This window comes from Struthio camelus, chromosome 25 (assembly GCF_040807025.1).
Source record: "Struthio camelus isolate bStrCam1 chromosome 25, bStrCam1.hap1, whole genome shotgun sequence".
Classification (NCBI taxonomy): Eukaryota; Metazoa; Chordata; class Aves; order Struthioniformes; family Struthionidae; genus Struthio; species Struthio camelus.
This window is the reverse complement of record NC_090966.1, coordinates 6,592,114-6,616,286: the sequence shown is the minus strand read 5'-3', so window position 1 is coordinate 6,616,286 and position 24,173 is coordinate 6,592,114. Positions and strand designations below refer to the sequence as shown.

The window sequence follows — 24,173 nt, the reverse complement described above, 5'->3', positions numbered from 1 at the left end:
AGGGAGCCGGCCTCGCTCTCCTCCCCGCTTTTCTTCCACGGGGTTACGAAGGCGACGCGCGCCAAGCAACGGGCCGCAAACAGTGCAAGGCTTTTTATTTGGACAGGCGCCGGCCGGAGGCCTCTGGCCGGTGGGCGCGGGCGGCCGGACCCCCGGGCCCAAGGGAGGGGAGCCGAGCCGCCTGGGTGCTCCCCCGCCTCGCCGCGGGCCCCCGCACGCGCGCGAACGCCTTCGCGCTGCTTCCCTTTATAGTGCAGCGCGCGGCCCCGGCGCACGCAGGTAGAGAGACGCTGCGGTCGCCCCCGCAGCCCCCTTCCCCCCCATCCCCTAAAAAAAAAAAATAAAATAAACAAGGAGAAAAGTCTCTGTCTGCTTAAGGCGAATCGCGCTCGGCCTCCGCGGGGAGCCGCTGTCCCCCGGCAGGGTCCCCGCCGCGCCGGGGCGAGCGCAGCCCGGCGGGGGGCTCGGGGCGGCGGAGGAGCCGGCGGGCGCCCGCGGGCAGGGGGCTCGGCGCGGCCCGGCAGACGGGGGCGGAGGGCCGCGGGGTCCGGGCGGCTCGCCGCTGCTCACGCTTTGCTCGAGAGCTCGCTCACCCGCTGGCGCAGGTGGAAGGCGAACTCGAACATGGTGGCCGCCAGGCTCTGGTGGATAAGGTAGCGGGGAAGGCGACCCTGGGGAGAGGCACAGGGCAGACGGAGCTGAGTGAGGCAGGTGCCGGGGGGGCGGCCGGCGCGAGCAGCCCCCCCCGGCCGCGCGCGTACTGACGCCCCGGGGTACAGGGGGGCACGGGCAGCGCCGTCCGAGGGCCTGCCGGTTCCTCGCAGGTGGCCCAGGCACAAAACCGCCGCCTCGGCCCGGGGCCGGCTCGGCTTTCGCAGGGGGAGCTGGGCCCTGCAGGGAGCAGCGGCTGCGGACGAGCTCGCGCTTGCTCCGGGGGAGTAACCGAAACGCGTTTTGATCTCTCTAAAAAAAGACCCTGCACGACTCAACCTGAACCACCTCATCCCGCGCTCTATTGTGCGAGATGCATTCAAAAACCCACTTCTCTCAGCGGGGGAGAGAAGGTAGGCAGGGCCGGGAGTACAGTCGTGGGGTTTGCACGGGGTCCTGGGGCAGAAATAAGTTCCCAGGTCATAGCGTTTAGCTCGGGCAGGGAGGGCCGGCGGCCCCCGGGCACGGGGCTGCAGCGGGAGGCACCAGCAGGCACAGGAGAAAATGCCCCTGGGAGGCGAGGGCGGGAGGCGCTCGGTCCCTGGCTGCTGCTGGGAAGCGCTGCGGCGGAGCAGGGCCCCGGGCCCACCGCAGCGTCTCCCCCGGCCACGGCTTCCCCCTGCGACACGGGGGTGGGACACCGTGAAACTGGTGAGCCAGGGGTCGTTTCAGATGCCTCTCCGAAGCGAGCTCGGGGTGAAGCCGCGGCACAGGCACAAACACATACACACGAGTGCAATCCTCGCCTTTCGTCGCAGAAAGGGATGAGCCATGCGCTATAAATATTTCCTTCAGGGCCAAAGGAAATAGCAGGACAGCACATAAGAGGGGTCTGGGCACTAGCAGAGCGCTTCAGGAAGATGGTGGAAGCAGTTAACAGGCAGGTTATTAATAGCTCGTCCGCTATGGCATTTCTTCCAGCAGCGGGAGGCGGGCAGCGGGCGAGCGCTCTCCGGCCCGAGAAGCGGAGGGAACGTAGTACCTTTCCGAGCCCCATCTAGCACAACCAAAGGGGCTCCTGATCCCTCTGAACCAGCCTGTTAGTGGAGGGGCGGAAGAGGCACTGGAGCCAGACCCACAAAGGAAAAACACCTCCGCTGCAAAGCCCTGTGCCAAGCAGCGCAAGGGGCAGCGAGGCCGAGGCGCGCCTGCTCTCTGCTCTGCCCCTGCTTTCCACTTCCCAGCCAAGGAAGCTGCCAAGGCAAGAGCTTTTGCAAACCCTTTTCAAACCATTTTACAAGCAACGCAGTAGCTTGATCTACTTTGTGGGAGGGGAGGGACGTGGGAGGGGAGGGGGCTGTGCAGCTTTGCAGGCAGAGCGCTGATGAATGGAGCCTTTGTGCTCGCTGCTGCAGCGCGGTTTCCACGTCAACCCCAGCACAATTCAGCGGAGGAAGAAAACAGGCCAGCTCTACCCAGCGCCTCTCCCTCTCCGACCCGATCCGCCTGACCCCAGCTCCCGTCGTACACTGCCTTTTGTCTAGGCCACCAGCAAGGACTCAACACACAGCTCCACAAATAACTCCGGATCTGGGTCATCTACGGCTGAAGCGCGTTTCCCTGCAAGCAGGCACCAGCCCCGCGCGCTCCACGGGTGGCTGTGTTTGTACTGAGGTGTCTGGTAGCAGGGCAGGCAAGGGCGAGTGAATCATCCCTTCAGCAGGTTCCTGGGAGCAGCAAGCAGCCAGACAACACCTCACATGTCCAACTGTTTTTGGTCCCCAGAGAGGATAAAAATCACCTCTCCCCCAGTCCCGCACACAGCGATGTGAAACCCATAACCAAGACCTCTGCCAGGTAAGGAACAGTTTCCAGACCTCAACCTGGGGTAACTTCAAGGAGAAAGAGGGTGATTTTCAGGTACTGCTTAACATCTACCAACAAAACTCAAGCCCATTTAGGGCCGCCGTTGATAACAACTGTGACTAATCGCTGGCTGCTTTCGGAAGTGGCCAACAGGATTGCAGCCCCTGCATTGCCCACCTGGGGGTACAGAGAAGGTCCTCAGCAAGCGTCCTGTGCTACGCAGGGGACTTCAGAGCGTGCTGATTAATTCTGCCTGTGCTGCAAGGAGCTCTGCTGGGGAGAGGATACAGGCACAGCGCTCACATATCAGCAAAGAACTCGCTTTACCTTCAGGTCCGTGTTGAGAATCCAGATGAAAGTGCAGACCCTGGGGTTGCTTGGACACCTCAGCACGATGAATCCTCCAGGCCCGTTCTCACCCCTGCGGAGAAAGAGCAGCACAAAATCCAACGGGGGACTGGCAGGCTGGTTGAAAAGCAACCCTCTAACACTTTGGGCTGCACCGCACTGATCCCGCATTAGCTCCTGTAACAGCCACCCCCTCCGCCTGGCAGCGAGGGCTGGAGCCCAGCAGGGTAAGAACAGATGTGCAGAGTGCCCGGGAAGGTGTCTGGTTTGGCTGCAGACACACGAGCAAACGCGGCAAGGCAGGTTTCCCACAGGTGCCTTGGCAATGGAGGTGCCAGGACTGCCGCAGGGCACGAAGCAGCCTCGGCCTCTGAATCATGCCAGTCCAACCGATACCAGCTCCTCACCGAGGGCGGGCTTCAAAGGCCCAACCTGGCAGAAGTGGGTGCAAACAAACAGGTCTCATGAATGCTGAGCGCCCAAAGAAAGCTTTGGCAAGCGGGACTGGCTCAGCGTGGAGAGCCTTGTCCTCACTTCCCCCAGATCCTTCCTGGCACCATCTGATGCGTCTCAGAGACAAAAGCTCTGCTCACACACACAGCCCAAATACAGATTTCCCTTCCCTGTTCAGGAACACAAACTATTTTTGCTGCATACATTTGTAAAAACATTTTCTAGGCCCTGAAGTCCCCAGCTCTTAAATAGACTGAGGCAGCTATAACGGCTCTGAGTTAAAATGTCAATTACTTTAACCGGATTATTAGGAAAAACAAAGTCAGTGAGAGAAGTGGCACAGCTGAGCCCCGGGCGCTGGAGCAGACAGTAACAAGGAGTCCTTGTTTGATGAGACTCTAGCCCCACCGAGATCCATCACCAGCTAATGGTCCCTTTGGAAGGGGAGAGGCCAAAGACCTGACAATACTTTGGGAGTCAGTCCATCTTAAAGGTGCCTTTTTTCACCCACGAGACCATCTCTCCATGTTCTCAGCCTTTAAAGTCAGTAAGCGACTGGCTTACGAAAAGCAAAAGGCATCCAAGAGGCTCAAAGAAAGACACAGTCAGCTGTTTACTGCCCCTCAGAAATGGCAGCCGTCCCTGTTCGGGAATTAACTGCTACATAAACAGGATGCGGATTTGGTTAGGGTTTGTGCTGTTATTGGTTGGCACCTGCACTCCCCAGAGCAGAGAGCTGGGAAACGCCCGAGCAACACTTAACAGCACAGAGAGTTTCTCTAACAAAGGAAGAAGAAAAAGGGAAGCAAGGTTTAGCTCCACAAATAGATCAGCTTCCTCCGAACGGTGCCAAAAAGACAGCAGGGTTTTCATTTAAGTGGCTCTTTGCCCTAAGCTTAAGCAAAGGGCGTGTGTCAAATACCAGCTAAAAAATAGAATCTACCTCTTACCTGACGTATTTGGAGAGTGGAGGCTTCAGGCTGTGCGTGGTTGACATCCCTGAGGAAACGTACCTGTCTCTTCTTCTCTCGATACGACGCACGTTCACAAAGTCCCTAGGCAGAGAAAGAGCACTGACTGCTTCAGAACGTGCACAGGACTTTGATGGAGCAGAGCAGACACTCCAGACTGCTGGGAAAGGCTGTAGCAAAGGTATGTCAACACATGGACAAAACGTAGTGGAGCGTAGTACACGTGGAGCGTAGCGCTGCCATCAGGGAGATGGACTAACTGACCCAGACAAATTCTGAGCTCTGAGACTCCTGCCAGAAACCTCTGGAGGTCACTTCAGGGGCTCATTACCTTCGGGAGAGTTACCCACACAGCCAGCCCGCCCTGCCTCTTTGATGCTGGGACAGCCCACACAGCAAACAGCGGCACCGCTCAGGCGGAGCGCTCTCACGACAGTCAGGTGCTTCTCTCTATATTTTAGGATGATGCTCAGGGGCTCAGTACAAACAGACAGCAAAATAAACTGACCTGGGTGAAACAACGCCGCCTGCGGCCCCAGCTGCTACATCGTAGGAGACGATTGTATTGTCTTCAACCCGCTGCAGGATCTGAAAGAGGAGAGATTTCCTCAGACTATACTTGCAGCTCAGCAGGGAGATAAAGACCCTCCCTTAAAACAGCACCAGGGCTCAAAGCAGCCAGAGCATCTTTAATAGCTGATCTGAGGCTCCGGGGCTGGAGGCAGAGCTCTCCGCAAGCACACGCATGGGTTTGTCTCCCTGTTCAGGGCTGGCCCCTCCGAAGAGGGCACAAGCACCACCTTCGGATCCTTGCCACACCAGCAGCACAAAACGCCCAAACTGTACCGAGCAAAAGCAGGCTTGGCTCAGTCGCTGGCCCATCTCCCTGCCCACCTCATGGGCTTTTGGATGGGCACATCCATGCAGCTGGCTACCGCAGAGCATTCGGATCGTATGGAGTGAACAGCAGAGATTTAACGCCTCAGTGACTCAGATCCAGCTAAGCTCCAGCAGGGCCTGGGCACCACTGACAGCCGGTGTTGGACTGGGAAGCTCCAACTCTCCGCTCCAAGGAGCTTCTGTGATTAAGCCATCTTTGTCCGGCACGCTCACCTGGCAAGCTGCCACTGTTCTGTTCCACAGGATCATCTTCTCAGGCTGGAGAATAACCTCCTGGTAAACTGTTTCGGCAGAGCACTGCAGAAAAGCCTGAGGACAGAGCCAGAGCAGTTGGCCAGTCCCCTGCTCCTCTTTGGTAAGATTATTTTTAAGGAGCACAGGACAGACCACAATGAACAACTGCGATAAAAGAGGCGGGGAGGAGCAAGGCTGGCCTGGCTCGAGTGCATGCAGAGCCAAGGCTGCTTCCTCAGCGCATCTTTACCCTGAGCTGGGCTGCCCCACTGCCACGGTGCTCTCATTCCCAGGGGCCTGGAGAGCACGCGGGGAGTCAGAGAAGACAGATTAGACCTCAGGTTTAGGTAACCGCTAAATCGCCGCTTGCTGCAATCTGTGCAGCGCGCTGGGTGGAAGGGCTGTTACGCCAGGTATACGAAGGAGTAAGCACTGGTCTGTAACGTGCCGAGTCAGACAGACCTTGGGGCTGGCTGACCAGGCTGGCTCTTCTTCCACCCTCATCCCAGTTTATCAGCAATTCTGGTGTGTGTGCAATCACGCTGGCAAGTTGTTGAAAAGCTACTCTGAGCTTTAGCATAGGCAACGTTCATTCCTCCACATCCCCATGGGACAGAGGCTCTTCAGAGGCAAATGGTTAATGCAGTAAAGTGGGACCATCCAGTTTTTCCTCTCGAATACAGAGCTGCTCCACTGGCAGCTCCTGCCAGCAAGGCAACATATGCACTGGAACAAAGAAAAGCCACCGCAGCACCAATGCTTCATTAAAGCATGGTTTACAGCCAAGCCTCTCCAGCGAGAGGGCACAGAGCGAGGCACTTCCGAGCAGCTCTTCTCAATGCCAGGCAGCAGCAGACGCACGCTCAGCCCTGGTCTTGCTGGCAATTAGTTGCAATTAGCCTCCTTGGTCAGATTAGTCCTAGATGCTGGGGTTGGAAGCGAGTCTTGCAGTCACCTGCTCCCACTTCTACCAGCAGAGACGGGGGGCCCAGCATATTTGCTGGGGAGGTTGTCTGCCAGCCAAGGGGTTTTCCTGGAGAGATTCCCTAGAGCGTGCAGTGCAGTTCATCTGCCTCAAGCAAAGACAATGTGCTTTGCAGACTGACCTGTCCTGCCAGAGCCAGGAGAGAGCGTGAAACCTCAACTGAACTGTGGTTCCAAGTAGAGCAGTCAGTTTTTGTCTGTACCACACTGATTAAGGAATTGATTCAAAAGGTTCTTACCTTTAAAATAAAGGTCTTGCCATGGAAAGGTATTTCAAAAGTGTAAACAACATCACCGAACTCCTGTGCAAGAAATGAGAGGGTTACATTTATGCTGGCAAAAGAAAATTAATTGCTCCTATGCGGGGTAAAGTCTGCTAGTCTCCAAACACTGCACTGTGGCTCCAGGAGCCAGGCTGCCCGACACGTTGTTCTGAAGGACCGACTTCAGCCCTGAGCTGTTCCCAGTTCCCCCATACAAGGCAGCAAGCCCCAGTACTGGAACCGCAATGAAAGCATTTCAGATGCACGTGCACAATTTCCATGAACAAAACGACACCCAGAGAGGCAGCAGTGTGATGAGGCAGGGAAAGAATCTATCTCATGCCAACCTACAAACTCCATTTCAAGGTCAAACTCTCTTTGCAGCAAGCTACCAACACCACCGTAAGAGAGAGGGGATAGTTTGCCAACACTGCTGTTGTTACCTCCATCTGAGAGGAGACTCCCTGGAGGGGTTAGGGATGGACAGATGATAACCTTTCATCATTAGGCCTGTGTTAAACTCTGATTAGTCTATTTAAATCCATCCCCCTTTGGATAAAGAAAACAATCTGCCCAGCTAGTTTGGCATCAAACAATGGATCACTTGACAGGGGAATTTTAAACACCAGATGAGACTGCAGTTTGCAGGACTCTCACCTCAATCATGCTGCGAGCCCACAAGCAGAAAGCAAGGTTGGTTCTAGGGGGCAGAGAGATTGCCCCTTTCTCTCCACCCTTCAGAGAGAAGACCCCCCCAGAAAACTCTACCGTAGCTCAGGGAACGGGCAATGGAGTGAGGAGACAGGCAGGGCAGGGCAGGGCCTGCTTTGCTTTGTGCACCTCTGTGCTTTTTGAAGTAAGAGGTGCCACTTGCAAAGTGACAGTCAAGTCAGAGGATGTAATGCAAAGACATGTCCCCATTTACACTCCACCACCCACAAGGTCCTTTTCCTGGGAAAGGGGACACAGGAGCAGCTTTGGGGGACGGTACAGGAAGAACAATCTGTGCCTCGCACACTGCTGCTCCCATGTGAACCAAAGCAGATGAAAAAGGCCAGACCTCAACTTGGCCACAGTCTCCCCAGACCTCAGCACACTCAAAAGCTTCTTGCTGTGGAGCACAGGCAAAAGCTGCGGCAGCGGGCCTCTCCAGCGCTGCTGCCGTACGGGCCAGCACGCCTCCACTCCTCCCTATGCCGCCAAACGCGGCTACGCATCCTAACGGCTACCCAAGGTGAGCTGTCCGCCCCTGCCCGCCTGCTGTCCAGAGGGAGGAGTGATGGGCTTTCTCCTGTCAAACAGGAAGGTAATTAAACATCTAATTAAATAAGAGGGGATTTTACATTTAACTGAACTGGAATTGATTCCTAATTCAATCAGGTAATTGTAACGCTTGTTAATTTTTCATGTCGCAAGGAGGTTTCAAAAGCCCCATTTGTCCTCCAGTTTTTGCTAAGCCATCCGTGCTTTCTGCAGGCAATGCTGCTGGCAAGGCGGGGTGGGGGGACACTTGCATTGTTTTTCTCGAACTTCCAGTTCTCCTCCTGGGCTAGGATTTGGTCCACAACTTCCATCGCTTCTTTGCCTTGTTGGATATATTCTTTCTCCTAAAAGAGAAGGAAGCATTTCACTAGCTGGATTCACTGTAAGCCTGAAATGCGCAAGGCTTGCTCCCCTGCCCAGGGCTGGCAGAGGGAAAAGGGATAACTCCCATCACCACGCTGCAGAAATCTCTTAATTCAGGTCACAGAGGCCTCATTTTGGAGCTTGAAGTCACACTCCCCGCCCTGGCTCTTATCCACACACCAGCTGTGTCTACCAGCGTGTCTCCTGCCTTCACGTAAGGGTTTCCAGCAGGCAAAGGGCTATGAGATGTGCTGAGCTTCCTTCTGTTAAAGTGCCAGATCTGAAGCTGTACAGCAACAGAACCACTCGGAAAATAGCACAAAGCAGCCTGCGCCCAGCCAGACCTCAGCGCAGCGAAAACTTGCCTTGCTAGCTAGAATTCAGCTAGGATGGTTGAGACCATACCCCTTTAGGCATGCAACCACATAACCAGGAACCAAAGGGGAGGAGGAGACAGGCAGGAGATGGAGCCAGAATCACACCTCCACGGGATGCTGCAGAGGAGAGCCCAAGACTCTGGGGAAGTTGGTTAAGGCCCCCAAATGCCCCCCCTCCCGCTGCAGCCACAACTAGCCATTGGGGAACAGCCTGGTGCTGAGGGTCAAGGCAGAGCGCATTAGCCAGATTCCCTCAGAACAAAGAGTTGTGAAACAAGGGACAAGGACTTCTGGCCCTTTGCAGATATAGCACCCTGACGGGGCCACGAGATTGTCAGATACCCTCACAGCCCATAGCCCTGCATCAGCCAGATGCTGATGGGATGGGAGCTCCTTGGAGCTCACGGGGCAGGGATAGGCAGCATCAGGCTGTGCTGTTTACCTGCGCTGTCAATGCTTTCCTCCCTGCGCCTTCCTCATCTGACTCGTCCGATCCTAGGGGAAGCACACAATTAACAGAGGGAGCTAAAGATCCTACTTGTCCAGTCTCTCTTCAACCTTTTTGTAAGGGACAGGCAGCACCAGACCCCTGCACCTTATCTGATGGGAAGGGCTGACAGCGGGCGCGACTCCAACACATCCCAGGGCCTGCCACCCCAAACGCTGCCCTAGATACCTCTCCTCCACGGCAGGCTGACACACGCTGCTCTGCTGCCCGGCTGGGCACAAACCGGGTGTCAGCTACTCCGAGACAACTGCTCCAGCTGACGTCTCCCTGCTCCTGAGCGGGGGAGATCTCTGGAGCACGCAAGAGGCAGTATCGCAGGGCAGTGGAGCACTGCCAACTCTTATCCTCACCTGCTCGTGGTCACTTGTCCCTGCGCCCTCATCCTGAGGGCAGTGTTTTTCAAGTGCCTTAGCCACAGCTAAGAGCTTTTAATCCTAAGACCACAAAATGCTCCAGTTTCCCCATCGGGCTCAAGCTGGGCATGCAGAGCTAACTCTGACTCCAATCCACAGATGGCACAGAAGCAGTGAGACAGCACGGCCTTGCCTCCTCTGCCCAGGCACATGCGCCGCGCAAGGAGAGGGGAGCTTGTTTTGCAGTGTCAGTTCTTGGAGGCCCTGCCACCCGCTGCTGCCAAGGGCTGGGCTAATGAGACAGAGCTCAGAGAGGAGGCGATAATAGGGGTGAGGAGACCCTGCAGGAATGTCATAAGGGGAATAAGCTTGGCAAGCAACTCAGCCCAGCTCCCGGAAAGGTTACGGCAGAACGGGAAGCAAAAGCACATGCTACCTGCGAAGGACTCTGGCGGGGAGTAGAACTGCCCATCCGAAAGGGCTCCAGGGTAGAGCAGGGGGCCTCGAGCAGCTGCGGCCTGAGCTGCCAGGTACCCTGGGAACCAAAACACGAGGGTTTCACATATGTAACGTCCAACACTTCAACACCATAGGGTCCTGGAGCCCTTGTCCTTCCCTCTACCAAATCCACCAATGTTAACCACTCTCCCAGCCACTTTCTTCCAGACACAGCTGGTCTTTTTGCCCTGACATCAGCCAGCTCACAAGGTTTTCAGCTCCTATTGCCTCATCTTTTGTTTGAGACATTTTATCTGCACGGAGATCAATAGGCTCTTTTGACTGTCAAATCCAAAGGCGATTAAGCATCTAATTAAATAAGAGCTTCCCCTGGAAGCAATTTGGAACCTGAGCCTAATCCAATAGAGGCACTAAACAGTTGATCATTTTTCATCTTAAAGCCTCCTTGCACGACCCAAACATCCCCTGGTGTTTTCCAGTCAGTCAATGCATTTCTGATCGAGTCTCACTTGACAAATATTTCTTCGTTTACGTGCCATTTCCCAGTCGTCTTTCATCAGCTAAGACTGGGAGAAAGACAAACTCCTTTGCCTATAATAAGCACTGCTGCTTTAGGAAGAGGCAGCTCTGTTAGTCCACGCTGAGGATCCCTCCCCAGAAGGATCCTTGGAAGTTACGGGTGCCCAGAAATTCACTGTAATTCGTAACGCATTAGGTCAGAAAGACTCAACCTCCTTTTAGTCTGACCTCAACAACCAGGGGCTGTAAAATTTCACCCACCATAACCCACACTGAGCCCCTGTAACGTACCTTTGACTAAAGCACACCTTTTTAAAAGGTCTCCAACCCAAATCCGAAGACAGATATCAGGAGAGAGACAGTCCAACAGTCCTGCTGGCATTTGTCCCAATATTTCAAAACTCTAGCTGATGCAGAGGTGAGCTCTACTTCCAATTCATCTGGCTTCAGTATTCAGACATTGGGGAATTTGGCATCCTCTTCTCCACTCAATTAAAAGATGCTTTTTATAATCTGGTATTTTCTTCCCCTGAAGGGACTTATATACCATAACAAAATTGAGTCAGGCGCTTACTATCACAGCCAGCCTGGAGATCACTTCCCCATAAATGTCATCTCTGTCAAGGTGCTGCCAAAGCAGCAGAAACCCCAGGCCTGGTAGTTTAATCTGCCAACTCCAACCAGAGAGGAGCAAAGTACTTACATCGTTCCTCTTCTGCTTCCTGAGTTAGGACTTTAAAATCCAGGAACCAAGTCTCTAGCCAAGCAATGACAAAAGAGACGATAGGAAGTAAGTAGCCGAAAGCCCCTTTGGTCAGAAGCTGAAGGGAAGAGAGCAAAAACCACAGGGAGTTTACACAAGACGGAAAATAGCAGCATCAAGTAATCACAAAGCAATCCCCTGTGAGCCTAAGGGCTAACCAACCTCAGAGAGGATGACCTTCACAATCAGGAAGGCACTGGATACCAATGTAGTGACCTGAAAAATAAAATCACATATCTCAGACCCCTGCAAACTTTAGGCAGAGGGAGAAAACTGAGAACAGAAAAGCAGAAAATTGCCTTCTTACCGCTATGACCCACCAGTGGCGCAGTTTCAGGATCGCATAGGCCAGCAGCAATACAACAAATCGAAAGAAAGCCAAGACCTTTAAAAAAAAAAAAAAAGCTATTGATTCTAGTCACTGTCCTCACCCCTGTGCCAGGTGCTGTGTGGACAGAGACACAAGATTTTGCCACCCAGACGGACAAAGTCAACAGTGCAACCGCACGGACTGTGAACTACCCAATTTCACTGAGCCAGGCCAGCAGCAAGGCTGCAGAAAGAATCCAGCTCTCTGGTGTGCTGACCCTCCCTGCACCGCTACTGCTGCGCCACTCCTTGCTTAAGGGCTATTTCCTCACCTGTGGCGATCTGTGATACTCACAAATATATCAAAGAAAGAAGTCTTAAAATTGTACTCGATGATTTCATTCTCCAAGTTCTTCTGAATGCCATCCTTAGTCTGAATGGGAGACAGGAAACAACAAAGAGCTATTGAGCGCAATGATAAGAAACTAATGACAGGAAAAACCCGACCAAGCAGGGTCCGGAGGTTACTCTCAGGTCAGGTTATGCATCAGGCATATAAATGCCTGCTGCATGCATGACATGGGCTCATCTGCAAACATAGGGCCATGGGAAGATACAACAGTCGATTTCATCCTCTGTTTCACACCAAGGAGCAGGAATCAGGAAGTCAGAGCTGGAGCAGCACATAGGTACATTAAACACCTCTACGTGGAGGTTTTCTAACGCTAACAACGAGCTCCTTTGGCCTGGCCCATCTACTGCCACCGGATCACAACCCTCACAGGCTAAGGCCCTGGATTCCTTGCAGGCCAGTTGGACAACACCTCCCACTTGTGCCCATCGCTTCCACATGTAGTTTCAGGTGACAGACTGGAGCTATAGGGGAAGAAACGTCGAGCAAACAAAAAGCCATAGGAAACAGCTTCTCTAACGACTTCGGTAACACAGTCGCTGAGCAAAGCTTCTCCCAGAGCTGGACATTCAAAACATCTCTCCTGTGCGGGCTCTCAGGGGTTACTCAACAACATGGTGGAATTTAAGCTGCAATCATCCTCTTTGTACAAAGCATTAAGGGGTCCCCTCTCCTGTCTTCCAGGCCAGCTGGCTTCCTACAGCTAGCAGGAACCCAGCAGTACCGAATCGCCCTCCGGGAAATCCGACAGAGGAAGTCAACCAGCAGGTTTGGAAGCATTGGCAAAGGGGAACGGGGAGCAGAGGAGGACTAGAGACATGCACAAACGCACACAGACTGCAAGGAAATCTAAAAGAGGCAAAACCGCATCTTGTATGGGAGCGTGGAAAAGGCTTGCACAAGCTCTTTCTTGCCTCGCTCCTAGACAGTGAGGGGCCTAACAGTCCTGGTACTTTTGACACCATAAATCCTGTTCTCGGGAGCTTGGAACTGCTGTTTATGAGGAAGTGGATGGCTCAGGTAACTGGAACAAATGTTTCACCTTTAGGCTATTGGTTTGAACACAGCCCAGCTGGCCTGGAAGCTGGTATATGCTGACAGCTGTTTGATGATCTGTGAGAAACAAGTTGGTGGATCTCAGGCCAGTTCTTGGCAGCCTGGTGTCCTGGCACCCTCTTGTCAGACAGTCCAAGGACAGAAGAGGCAGCCATCGGGAAGTAGTCCCTCCAGGTCAGGGCTGGTGCTTAATATTCAGGGAAAGGGGGGTAAAGCAGTTCTGCACTGTTGCTTCATCTGATCTGTGGCTACAGGGCTCAAGCTAGCCAGCTTTGCTGAGCTGCCATGGAAAACCTCTTCCCAACAACATTAGATCTCCAATATGAGATGTTACCCAAGGAACAAGCACAACGAGGGCTTTGGATCAAAATTTCTGGGCTGCGTTTCAGTTTAAACAAACGCCATTGCCTTGAACGAGCAAGAACTGTCTGAGGCATCTCTATCTCTGAGAGGAGCAAGCTCGCAGAATTACAGCTTGCAGGCAGCAGGCATTTAACGAGGGCTGATTTGCTCAGCTTATCTTGCAGCAAAGGGAACCATTTGATAAAAAAAGCATTAGTCACGACATAAACTTGTCGCTCTTCATAACTAGGCAAATAAGCTGTCCTAATAGCCTTAAATATGCGGCATCTCCGCTCAGGGCCCAAATATCACCGGTTAGTCACTCATTAATGGATACCTGCGAGACCTATGCTCAGAATTACCCTGGTGACCAAGCTACCACATTATTTCCCTAGGGCTGGATTTTTTGATTTGTAGACAAGCACCCCACCAGAGAACAACAGAGACAAGAGCACGAGGCCGGGGTCCGAGGGGGGTGCACGCGATACCATCGGCATCGCTGGAATGCTGGCCCAGAGCCGCTTTTTCCTACGCAAGGGGGGTGGGGGGTCTCTTCAGGCTCTCGACACCGTGCTGCTGTTTGCAACAGGCAGGGCAAGTGAACTGCTGGCCGAGACAATCTGTTAAGTGCAGACACTGCACGAGATAAACAGGACAGAGATAAGAGTCGCTAAAGCAAGCACAGGATCCAGTTCTGATAAATAAAGGCCAGACACCAGGAAGGCTGCTTGCAGAAGTGGTGGGGTCTATCTGTTCATCTTGCCTTTCTGCTCAGGTTTTTCCACGGTAGGACACGCAGTACCTGCAGCCTGAAACCCGTCACCAACACAGCTGAAACTAGTCAGGACCAGTTCAGAAAAAAATAGACAGCCCAGGGAGTAACTTCAACCTGATGGGAAAGAAGTGAATAAACTGGATATCCCTGTTCACTGCAACAGTTCACACACTGAGCAAACACAGCAGCCTGGCACAGGTGTGACAGCAGAGTCAGAGAGAACCAAAACCACTTGTGGTGCCCTTCACTAGTCCGCCCCGATGGCTGAGCCGCATCTCCGGTTTTCAGAAGCTGAGATTAGTAACAGTATGTTGGGACCAACGCTCAAAGCCAGTTTTGTTTTTGCCCAGCAGCTGGGTGGGTGAGAGGAAGGTCTATCTACGCATCCTACCTCACTCCGCCAATGCTTTGAGAGCAAGAAGCTCCAGCAAAGTTGGCAGCTACTTGGCAAACGCAGAAGGAAGCTTCACTTAAGGCAAGGGGAGCAGGAGAGAAATTTGGCCAACTGCTCAACCTGGCAATTCCATTTGCCACAGATCTTGTTACACTATTGACATACAGCGTTACACGCAATGCTGTTAACGACTCTGGACAGTCGCAGAAGAGCCTGGTTGCAGGAAATGAGCTGCACTTCAGCTCATACTAACTGCGCACTCGTTTCTCAGCCGGAGCAAATCAGTAGAGCATCAGGAAGAACAGACAAAGCCTGGGACCAGGACTTCTGAAATGGAGCAATTAATGCAGATGGACTGGAACTTAAAAAGTGTAACGTTAAGAGGGGAAACACTCCATGCATTTGCTTCCCCTGACTTACATTCAGCTCAATTATCCACAGCAGAGAGATGAAGAGCAGATCAAAGGTGACAAAGAGGCAGAAGGTCCTCCTCACGTCTGAGATGGCTTTCCTCTTCTCCGGAGAGAAATAACAATATGGAGAAAAGCCTTGGCTCTGGGAAAACGAAGTGCTGATGGACGCTATGGCTGGGAGGCTTCGTTCCAGGTCGTGCTGCAAGTCTGTCGGCTTGCTCATCCTTGGCCCAAGCAACTTGGGTCCTACGTCAATTGGAGCAACATCTGCAAACTGGCCAGTGCATCACCTGTGGGGAGACACGAAGGGGACCCTCAGACCTCAAGATTAGCTGGGACAAGTCCTCATATCTTGCAGTCTTACTCAACTGAGGCACCCAACCCAGACCGATCACTGCTCTTGCAAAAAGGAAACATGCACTCAATACCCCTTCTCCTCTCCACCTCCGAGGGCAAACATTCCTATTGCCAAATCAGCCAGATCCTGTCTGTTCTAAATAACTCCTGAGCGAATGGCTAACGCTGGCTCTTAGGTTGCCAAAAAGCCTCCTCTCGGAAGCAAATGCATCTAGGGATCTCCCTCCTGCCCCACCTCCCCCTCGCACACCAGGTTCGTCAGCACAGGCGCAGACCCCCTTCCCTCATGCTCGCTGCAGGCAAAGAAGAACAGGCCACAAAAGGCTCAGAGGGGCAGGAGGGTCCGTGAAGTCGCTAGAAAGTGTCATTTCAATCCAAAGTCAGTCACCCAGAACACGCTCTCAGCATGGAAAGCCAAGCTGGCAGCTACAGCCAGCGGTCAAAGCAGCAGATGGCAAACCCCACGGAGATGCCGTGGCAGCAGGGAAAGGGGCCTCAGGGTGTTTTTGCGGAGGCCCGAGTACCAAAAGGGAGCAGTTCCTGGGATCCCTGGAGCCACCCGGCACTTCCCCACACCGCGACAGCCTCATTCGTAGGGACGGCTGCGAAGTTCACAGGGGCTCGACATTTTGCACCACGCAAACATCGTTCAAACCACAAAGCGCCAGGATCTGATCATGCTGTCGGCTGTGGATCAGCCTCTTCTCAGCCCGCGCAGTTGAGAGCGGCGTCTGCTCCCTTCACCGACAGGGAGCTGGTATTTACGCCCTCTCTGGGCTGCCCGACTCCGGCCAAGCACCAAGTGGTGCAACAGGAAAGCAGAAAGGGAAACGGCTGCTTTTTGTCACAGCTGCAGCGGGCTGGCAGTGAGGGGCGTTGGGACAATCACGGGAGCCGGTCAGGTGTGAACAAAGTGTTGAGGTCTGAAGCCTGTTTTCACGCAGCCTTGCCAGCCATTGTATTAAGATTTTCCCCTCCGTACACAGAGGGGACTATGCTCAGGAACCGCGCAGCCAGGCACACCCACGAGACAAACAAGGAAGGAGGATGCCAGAACAGGTCAAACCAGGGATCTGTCAGTCCCCAGCTTTGCCATCTCCAAGGGACCCCAAGGAGCTGGGCTCGTCGCTGTATTAACCACTGCCACTGCCCCAGCAGTTTTGCTTCCTTCAGGACCTGAGTGAGATTAGGTTTGTCCAAGGCAAAAGCTCCCTTGAAACCAGAAGGCTGCAGCAGCCAGGCCCTGTCTGGGAGGAAAAAAGCCCCGAGACTGCAACCCGACCTGTGGGAGGGGGGAATCCACGGGGCCAGGCGAGGCCAGAGACGCTGCCGCGTCCTTTCCAACACAGGAACAATTGCAAGAGCTGGCCCTGACCACAGCTCGATTCCTAACGGCAATTTTGGGTCCCTGCGCGAGCGGCTCTGCATTCCAGCCCCTGGGGAGCGCCGGGGCTGGAAAGGGAACAAAGCTGGACTCCTGTCAAGTCACTGCTACTCTCTCTCGGAGGCGCTTCGGAAGGAGCTGGAAGACATGTCACTTTGGATAAGCAGCAACGACCACGGCCCTTCGCTGCTCTGCGCGAGTGGCCCGTCTCAAACTGAGAAAAGTTAAAGACATCTGCGAGCACTGAATAATACATCACCTCATGCACATGCCGCCTCCTTCTCTCCGGCAGAGTGTCACCGCGTTCTTCACTCAAACACCACTTTGCACTTACACAGCCCCCCGCAACTTCAGAGCGCTTTAAAATCACCCTGCAAGACTGCCCGGCCCCATTCCCCAGACAGATGCTGAAACGGCGTTAACGCTGCTCCGCGGTGGCAGGGATACGGGGCGGGAAGCAGCCAGCCGGGGTGCTCAGCGCCACCACTTAGGAAGTTCGCAGCTCCCACAGCACAGCTAAAACAATCGGTTATTAAAATCCAACTTTCCGGATGAGATTTAACACTGTTTTAGAAGCGTGTCTGTCCTGGAACCAACATGCTGATAATCAACTTCTGGGAAAGAACTAGTGACAAGGATTTTACCTTCAGAGTAATGAGAGAGGTACAATGGGACAGAGCAGGATTTAGCAGAAACATTTAAAGCCGAGATGGAAAGAGATACGGAGAAACTGGTTTGCTTCATGCCTTCGGAACTACCTGGTTGTTAATTCTGAAATATGAAATGCCCAACTCTGCTCCATTCCTTTTACAAAGGAAATCTCAAACCCCAACCAGCGAGCGAGCTGCCTTCTGGAGCGCCCTGCGGACTGGGACTGCTCCGCCAGACAGGGAAAAGTTCAGAGCAAAGAGCAGCGGCTGGATCCGAGTATGTTTAAGTGTGCCTTTTTCTGGGTGACAGATAAATTATTGAGCACCCTGGTGTTGTATTATGCATTCAGACATCCTCTGCAGTCTGTGCAGGAACGGTGGCTGAGCCGCTGCTCCGCTTTCGGGGGCCCTTGAGCAGCGCCGCACCCGCACCGGGGACCCGCCAGGGCTTTTCTGATTATAAAAGGGAGCTCTAAAGTCTCTGAGGAAACATTTGGTTTCTTCTCGCTGCTCGTGTTTTGAGCACGAACCGGTCACTCTCTCTCCCTTAACCTGGTCTCCTAGCGAGGACGTATCTAGGAGCCGGAGTCAGGAGGCTCTGTACGAGCAGACGATGCGTCTGTGCATTCCCAGACAGCTCTCCCTGCCTGGCCTCTCCTTTGCTACTGAGATATTGGCATCATCGCAGCCACAGAGCGGTTCTTGTGCTGGGCGTGCTGCGGTCCCCGGGCAGGAGAAGGCCTTGGAGCGCCTGCGGAGCCGCTGCGGCTGCCACCCCGCTGCAGAGCGGGACTATCCCCGCTGCACCAGCGCACCGACCTTGCCGGGCTGCTCGGAGCTGCACATCAGCTCGAGGAGAGACAGCAGAGACGGGTGGACTGCCAGGAGAAGAGGCAATGTGTTGCCCCGACCCTTGGCGACTCCTGCTCCAGCTCCTGAGCTCGCCTAGCAAGGCCCGGCGCAGGGAGCGGCGGCGGCTGCTGCCCAGGAGATACGAGGCAGAGCACCGCGCTTACGCCTCGCTCTCCCCCTGGCAGCGAGTAGGCCCAAGAAGCTGAGTGGGAAGCAAACACGTGAAGGAGCAGGATAAGTATCAGATGAAACCCTGAGAGAACGCCAAGTGCCAATACCCAGCGAGCGCTGCCGCAAAGGTCTGCGCGGCGAAGCGAGCGCCACCAGCCCCGTCCCAAAGGGACGCTGGTGTCAAAGCAGGCTGGGACCCGCACTGAGGCGTGACCTGTGCCTGCGAAAGGCCAGGCCAGCCTGCACAAAGCCAGCGGTGTCATCCCTTTCCACTCTGAGCTTTTACAGATTCAAATCACAGGCTTCTCATTAGCACGCGTTTGCATGTTAATGACATGTCTTACAGTAAGAAGCCTTTCCATCTTGTGACATAGCTTCTCCTTGCCTCCTGCGCCCCCGACTTCCTATTAATGTGTCTTCTCAGATCATATGATTACTTTAACAGTTAATTCTCATGTCACCTCTTTTGATAGTTACAGGCTTTGCACCAAATGCCGCATCAGAAGACAAAACGCCTAGAGAATATTAGAGAAGGATCCTTTTAAAGCCACCAGCTACAGATGTTTTGCCAGCTGCTAGCATGTGTCCGAGTTTCCTAGAGAGGAGAGGTGCCTTTAAAGTAAAAAGGTAAATATTAAATTAGATGCTAGACCTCACTAAAAACATGAAGTAATTCCCCCTTCTTCAGCAAAGGGTTCAACAGGATTCATAACAGTCACAGCTGGCATCTTTCAGCACCCCGGGAAGGTAGTTTTGTTTACACGCAGCAATTGCGTTTCTGATCGTTATAAGCAGAGCAACACTCCACAAACACCGCTTTAAGCCAGGCTCCCCATTACAAAGGCACAGCACAGACCTCCGCAGCGTGATTTTTTTTGCCTGCAGTCTGGGGGCGATTTTGATAGTGCCAATTTGTAGCTCTCCTTAAAGCACCTTCCAGGGCTAATTCGAGCCCATGCCTACGCTTGGAAAGGTCACCGTCCTGGGCACATTACGTGTTGGCTTCTGGCAGCACCCACGGCGCACCAGGCCTTGCCCCTAAATGACAAAGCAAACTGACGAGGTGGGCTGAAAGGCAGAGGCCATTATAAAACAGAGCAACAAGGTGGATGAGGTCTTTAGCTTCAATCTGTTTATAAAACTGCTCCTCTTTCAAACGGTCTGGCGGGAGACTTGCTGAAAACAACCCAATGCCCAAATACTGCGTCCAAGTGAGAGCGGTTATAAGACGTGTCTGCGGAAAGCCCCAGGGAAGCTCATCTCCCTTTCCACTTCCTGAGGCAGAAGCAGGAAAATTCTGCTCCTTGGACAGCTGCGTGAAAAGGGCAACACTTCTTTTGAGCCAACAAGGACACAGGACAAAACCAGGTGGTCAGTGGTCCCTAGGCCAGCTTTCCTGGGATTTCAGTACGGGGAGAGGGTGCTTTATCCCTCATGGCCCCCCTCTCTCACTGCCCAGCTCCCCCAGCTTACGAGAAGTGCTCACAGCACCCTTTGGACGCTTGCTTGTTCCCCCTGCAGTGGGCAGGGCTGTCTGTGTCAGCCAGTCTCACGGTGGCTGCAGGCAGGAGTGTCCGCCACGGAAGAGGGGTACACACCACTGCAGGACCCCATCAGCATGCCCAGATCACATACAGGTCCCAGCTCGATCGTGTTTTCACTCATCCCTGCCTCCTCGCACGGCAGCGAAAGGCAGCGCACCCCAGCTTTGTTAAATCGCTTGCTCCAGAGCGGTGCGCTGGCTCTCCCCGAGCCCCAGCCGCTCCTCCCACCCTGCGCTACGTGGGCCGCTCCCGGCCACATGGCTATTTTCATTGCAATCCTTTTGCCCCCCCCCCAGTCTTTCCATTTGCAAACCGTGCCCTCGGGAGTCGGAGGGAAGCAGGCTCTTGGCTTTGGAGTGACTTGACATTTGGTACGCCGAGGGCAGGAGTAGTTCAGCTGCAAGCTCTCTGCACCCCGGGAAGCAGGCAGCAGCGTTAAGCCTTGTCTTCTCTGAGCTGCTCTTCTGCTCGCTCTTGTGCGATGTGTCAGGCTGGAGGAAGCGTTCCCGAGGGACTGCTGAGCTGTGTGTTCCCACTCTGTCAGAAGGCGTTCAAAAAAAAATCCGGTTGCGGTTGGGTCACATGCCAACTCAGCTGCTCTTCTGAGCAGTGCTGCCATAGAGGGGTCACTTCCCACTTCTCCAAGCCCCAACTTCTCCCTACAATCGAGCCCAGCTGACAAAGCATTCCCAAAGCACTGGCATTCCCAGCAGTGCTTGCGTCCGTCCTGCTCGGGCTGGGTTAGGAACTGATCCAAACCATAAGGCCAGTCGGCATCCCAAGGATGTTTTGGGGGCTTTGGAAAGCAGCAGAGCAGTTTGCAAGCGTCCCTCGAAGCGACGCAAAACATCGCAACGCCCTGTGTTTCCCCTCCCACGCGGTGGGACCTTCCCAGCCCTGCCTGCCCCAAACTGTGAGCGCTGGCTCAGTTCAGCCGCTGCCCATGACGGGCTGACCTACCCCAGGGCCACGTCCTCCCTTCCCTGGGTGCAAGGGCAGCGGTCCAGCACAGCTCAGATGATGAATAACCCCTGCTGCAAGGAGGGGCACAGGCTCCAGCAGCTCCACAGTTGACAGAGCACACCCTGCACCGCTAGAGAGCCAGACCCAGGCACTATCTTCACCCACAGCCACCCACCTCTTTGCACCCAATTTACAGCTGCAGCCACCCAGGCTACCCAGGCTAACACTCCCACCAAAACATCCTCCTTATTACCCTTCACACCATCAAAACAATTTTCAGAACATTTTGGCAACGACTCAGTCCCCCAAACCCCTGATTCACCCCATCTTCCAGCTCCTGCCCCACAGCATCTCTGGGCCTGGCCCCCTTTTCTGCAAGCCCCCGTGGAGCCCACGCCTGGGAAATGAGAGAGTGTGCCAACTGCCTGAATATTTAGGAAGGCTCCTGCCCCCGAGAGCAGCTGCGAGACTCCGGCATGCAGCCTGGCAACTCAGGGTCTCGCAAGTGCGCAAGTAAAGCTCAAGGTCTGATGTAATTAGTCACTGTTTTTATTAACAGTCACCAGCAGCTGCCAGCTCAGGTTTATAAAGCAGCTGTAATGAGGAGACTCTCAGGGCCTCATGCAAAGATGAGAAGAAAAGTTTGTGCTGAGAGAAGCGTAGGAAACAGCACTCCAGAAAGCTTCTGACCTTCCACACAACGTGTCGCCAAAGAAGGACGGTTTCCCCCACCCTGGTCTGCTGCTGGCCCCAAGGAGTTTGGGCAAAGAAAGGGACACAGCAGGTGCCGTAACACCGCAAGGATCAAGGAAAATAGAGGATCTGATGCCAGGTCCCACGGACCGTGCACACCCTGGGCTGATCCCACATTGTGCATGGTCTCATTTCCTTTCGTTCAACTGCAATCACTGATTCCTAACAACAGCCCAGCCAACACTGCGGGTTTACTTTATGTCCTGCTCTTTGGAGAGCCTTTGATCTTTCTGCCGCCATCAGAAGTGTATTAATAAGTACTTAACTCTGGCCAGATCTCATTGTACTGTGACTTAAATCTCAGCAAATTCTCACTTAGTTCCCGCATAGCAGGTGCCAAGGGGTTTTCTGAGGTGCCGTGGTGAGGAACAGGACATACGCGCTCCAGACAATACAGATTTACAACCACATGAAACACTTTATACTGCTTTTATCACAGCAGAGATAACAGAGCTTGCAGAGGGCAGCGACCGCGGCCGGCATCACACCACCCCTGCACCACGGTTCAAGGAGCGTCCTGCCTCACGCCCATCCGCAAAGGGCAGGGCTGGCACTCAGCTCAAACCGCAGAGGTGACGGCTCCGCAGGGCAGCGCACAAGTGCGTCGGGCAATCAGCCCACTCAAAGGAAAAATATAAAATATGAGACTCTGCAGACACCCCAGAAGCAAAGCAGCGGTCGTGCATCTGTGGCAACTACATGCAGGGAAACGCACAGGTGGGACTATGAGGGCAGGCAGGGGCAAGGCGCAGACCTGGGGTCTTATTATTGCTCAGGTTGGAGCTTGAAAGATGACAGTCACCTGCAGCACGGGGAAGAGGAAGAGCCTATAAGGTCTTGCAGCTAAGAGCATCTTCAAACGTGATATACCCGACTTCACGCGGATGGAGCGCTCAGTGCGGGCAGGGCACGTCAGCCCTAACCGCAGCGCACGCAGCGCCCTGCCATCGCTAGCCCAGAACGCACGTTTTCTGCCGCCGCTTGCCTCTAGCGCAAGCGTCCAAGAGCGACAGCCCTCGCGCCACCGCTCCCCAGCGGGACAGGGAGCGAGGGAAGAGTACCCAGGCCTCAGCGACCAGCCCCGCGGAGCAGCGACCGGCCCTGCAGCCGGCGCACGCTCTCTCGTCCGCCTGCATAGTTCAGGGTCGCAACATGTTTTGCAACGTAAGCCTCTAAAAATAGCATAATCCGGCCAGCCATCCGAGGCTGCGCGGCCAGCAGCCCTCCAAGTTATAAAGGGACGTTTACAGCATAGCTTTATGAGTGCTGGAAGTCACGGCGGGGATATTCTAGACTTAGCTGTTCAAGTCAGTGTTTGCAAACGGATGGAGCAAAGAGCTAGTCCCAGGCCCTCAAATAATCTGCTCTGACCTTAAGCAAATCTCTCCGTCTCCGTGTACCTTCCTGTTCCCAGCTATAAACAGCCGACGATGCCTCTTGCCAGGAAGGGCCGCAAGGCGTAATTGGTTAATATTCACAAAAGCACCTCGAGGTCCCTGAACGGGAAAGTATTATTGCTACTATTAAAGCCAGGCAGAGCTTTTAGCTGCGCGTATCGCTGCGAGCCCCCAGCAGTGGCGTGCCGCCTCTCCGGCGGCGCGGAGGCCTCCCGCTCATCGCCGCCAGCGCGCATCACCCGCTCCGAAACCAGCGCAGCGGTGCCCGTGGCGGATCAGTGCCTAAGGCAGCTGGGGGACGAGCTGATCCCCATCGGCGCGTTGCCGCTTACCAGCGAGCCGCTTCCCGGCCCCGACGTCAAACCCCACCGTCGGGCAAAATTTACGGCCCGCGGGGCTGGACGGCCGCGGCCGGCGGCGCTTCGGCTCCCCAGGGCCCCCCCCAGCACCAAGCGCAGCCGGTTTCCCGGGGCCGCCGGTAAATCCCGGGTTTGGGGGGGGGGGGGAGGTCGGCGGCCCTGGGGCGCGGCCGGCCCCGCGGTGGGGGCGCGACGGGGGCCTCGCCGTGGAGCGACCCCGCACCGGGACGGGGCCCTCACCGGCCCCGCCGAGCCCGACCCCCCCCCCCACACGGGGGGACCCGGTAACCGGGCACCCCCGAGCCCGCCAGGCCGCAGCCGCCCCCCCCCCCGGCCCGCGGTACCTGCTGGCGGCCCCGGTGCCAGGTCCCCGCCGGAAGTGGACCCCGGCGCGAGCCGCTTCCGGCCCCCGCGCGCGCCGCCGCCGCCACCTCTGACCCCGGAAGCGAAACGCCCGAGCGAGGCTGCGCCCGGCACCGACCATTAGGGACGGGGCGGAGGGGGGGGGCGGACGGGTCCAAGCGGGGGAGGCGGGGGCGAAGGGAGAGACCATTCCCCACCGCGGGGGGGGGTGATGTGGGTCTGGGGGAAACCATGCCCACGGGGGAGGATGTGGGGCTGGGACAGACCATTCCCCACCGCGGGGGGGGTGATGTGGGTCTGGGGGAAACCATGCCCACGGGGGAGGATGTGGGGCTGGGACAGACCATTCCCCACTGGGGGGAAGGTGATGTGGGTCTGGGGGAAACCATGCCCACGGGGGAGGA

At 55.1% G+C, this 24,173-nt stretch overlaps 1 protein-coding gene across 5 annotated transcripts; it reads right to left on the bottom strand.

Moving 5' to 3' along the window:
• Positions 1 to 78: 78 nt before the first annotated feature.
• STARD3 (StAR related lipid transfer domain containing 3) lies at positions 79 to 23,901 on the bottom strand. Of its 5 annotated transcripts, none has more exons than XM_068919425.1 (16): positions 23,751 to 23,867; positions 20,248 to 20,471; positions 14,984 to 15,266; positions 11,940 to 12,017; positions 11,583 to 11,660; positions 11,438 to 11,491; positions 11,216 to 11,333; positions 9,971 to 10,069; positions 9,116 to 9,168; positions 8,185 to 8,277; positions 6,647 to 6,709; positions 5,403 to 5,498; positions 4,798 to 4,877; positions 4,269 to 4,373; positions 2,845 to 2,938; positions 79 to 671 (listed from the first exon to the last, which is right to left on the bottom strand). In XM_068919425.1, the coding sequence occupies exons 3-16, from the start codon at positions 15,197 to 15,199 to the stop codon at positions 567 to 569; spliced, it is 1,332 nt and encodes a 443-aa protein (XP_068775526.1). In that variant the 5' UTR covers positions 15,200 to 15,266; positions 20,248 to 20,471; positions 23,751 to 23,867; the 3' UTR covers positions 79 to 566. The 5 variants fall into 5 exon arrangements, with proteins under 5 accessions (XP_068775526.1, XP_068775527.1, XP_068775525.1 ...); XM_068919426.1 differs by having other exon boundaries at positions 20,253 to 20,471; XM_068919424.1 differs by lacking the exon at positions 20,248 to 20,471 and having other exon boundaries at positions 23,751 to 23,901.
• Between the last annotated feature and the right edge of the window lie 272 nt (positions 23,902 to 24,173).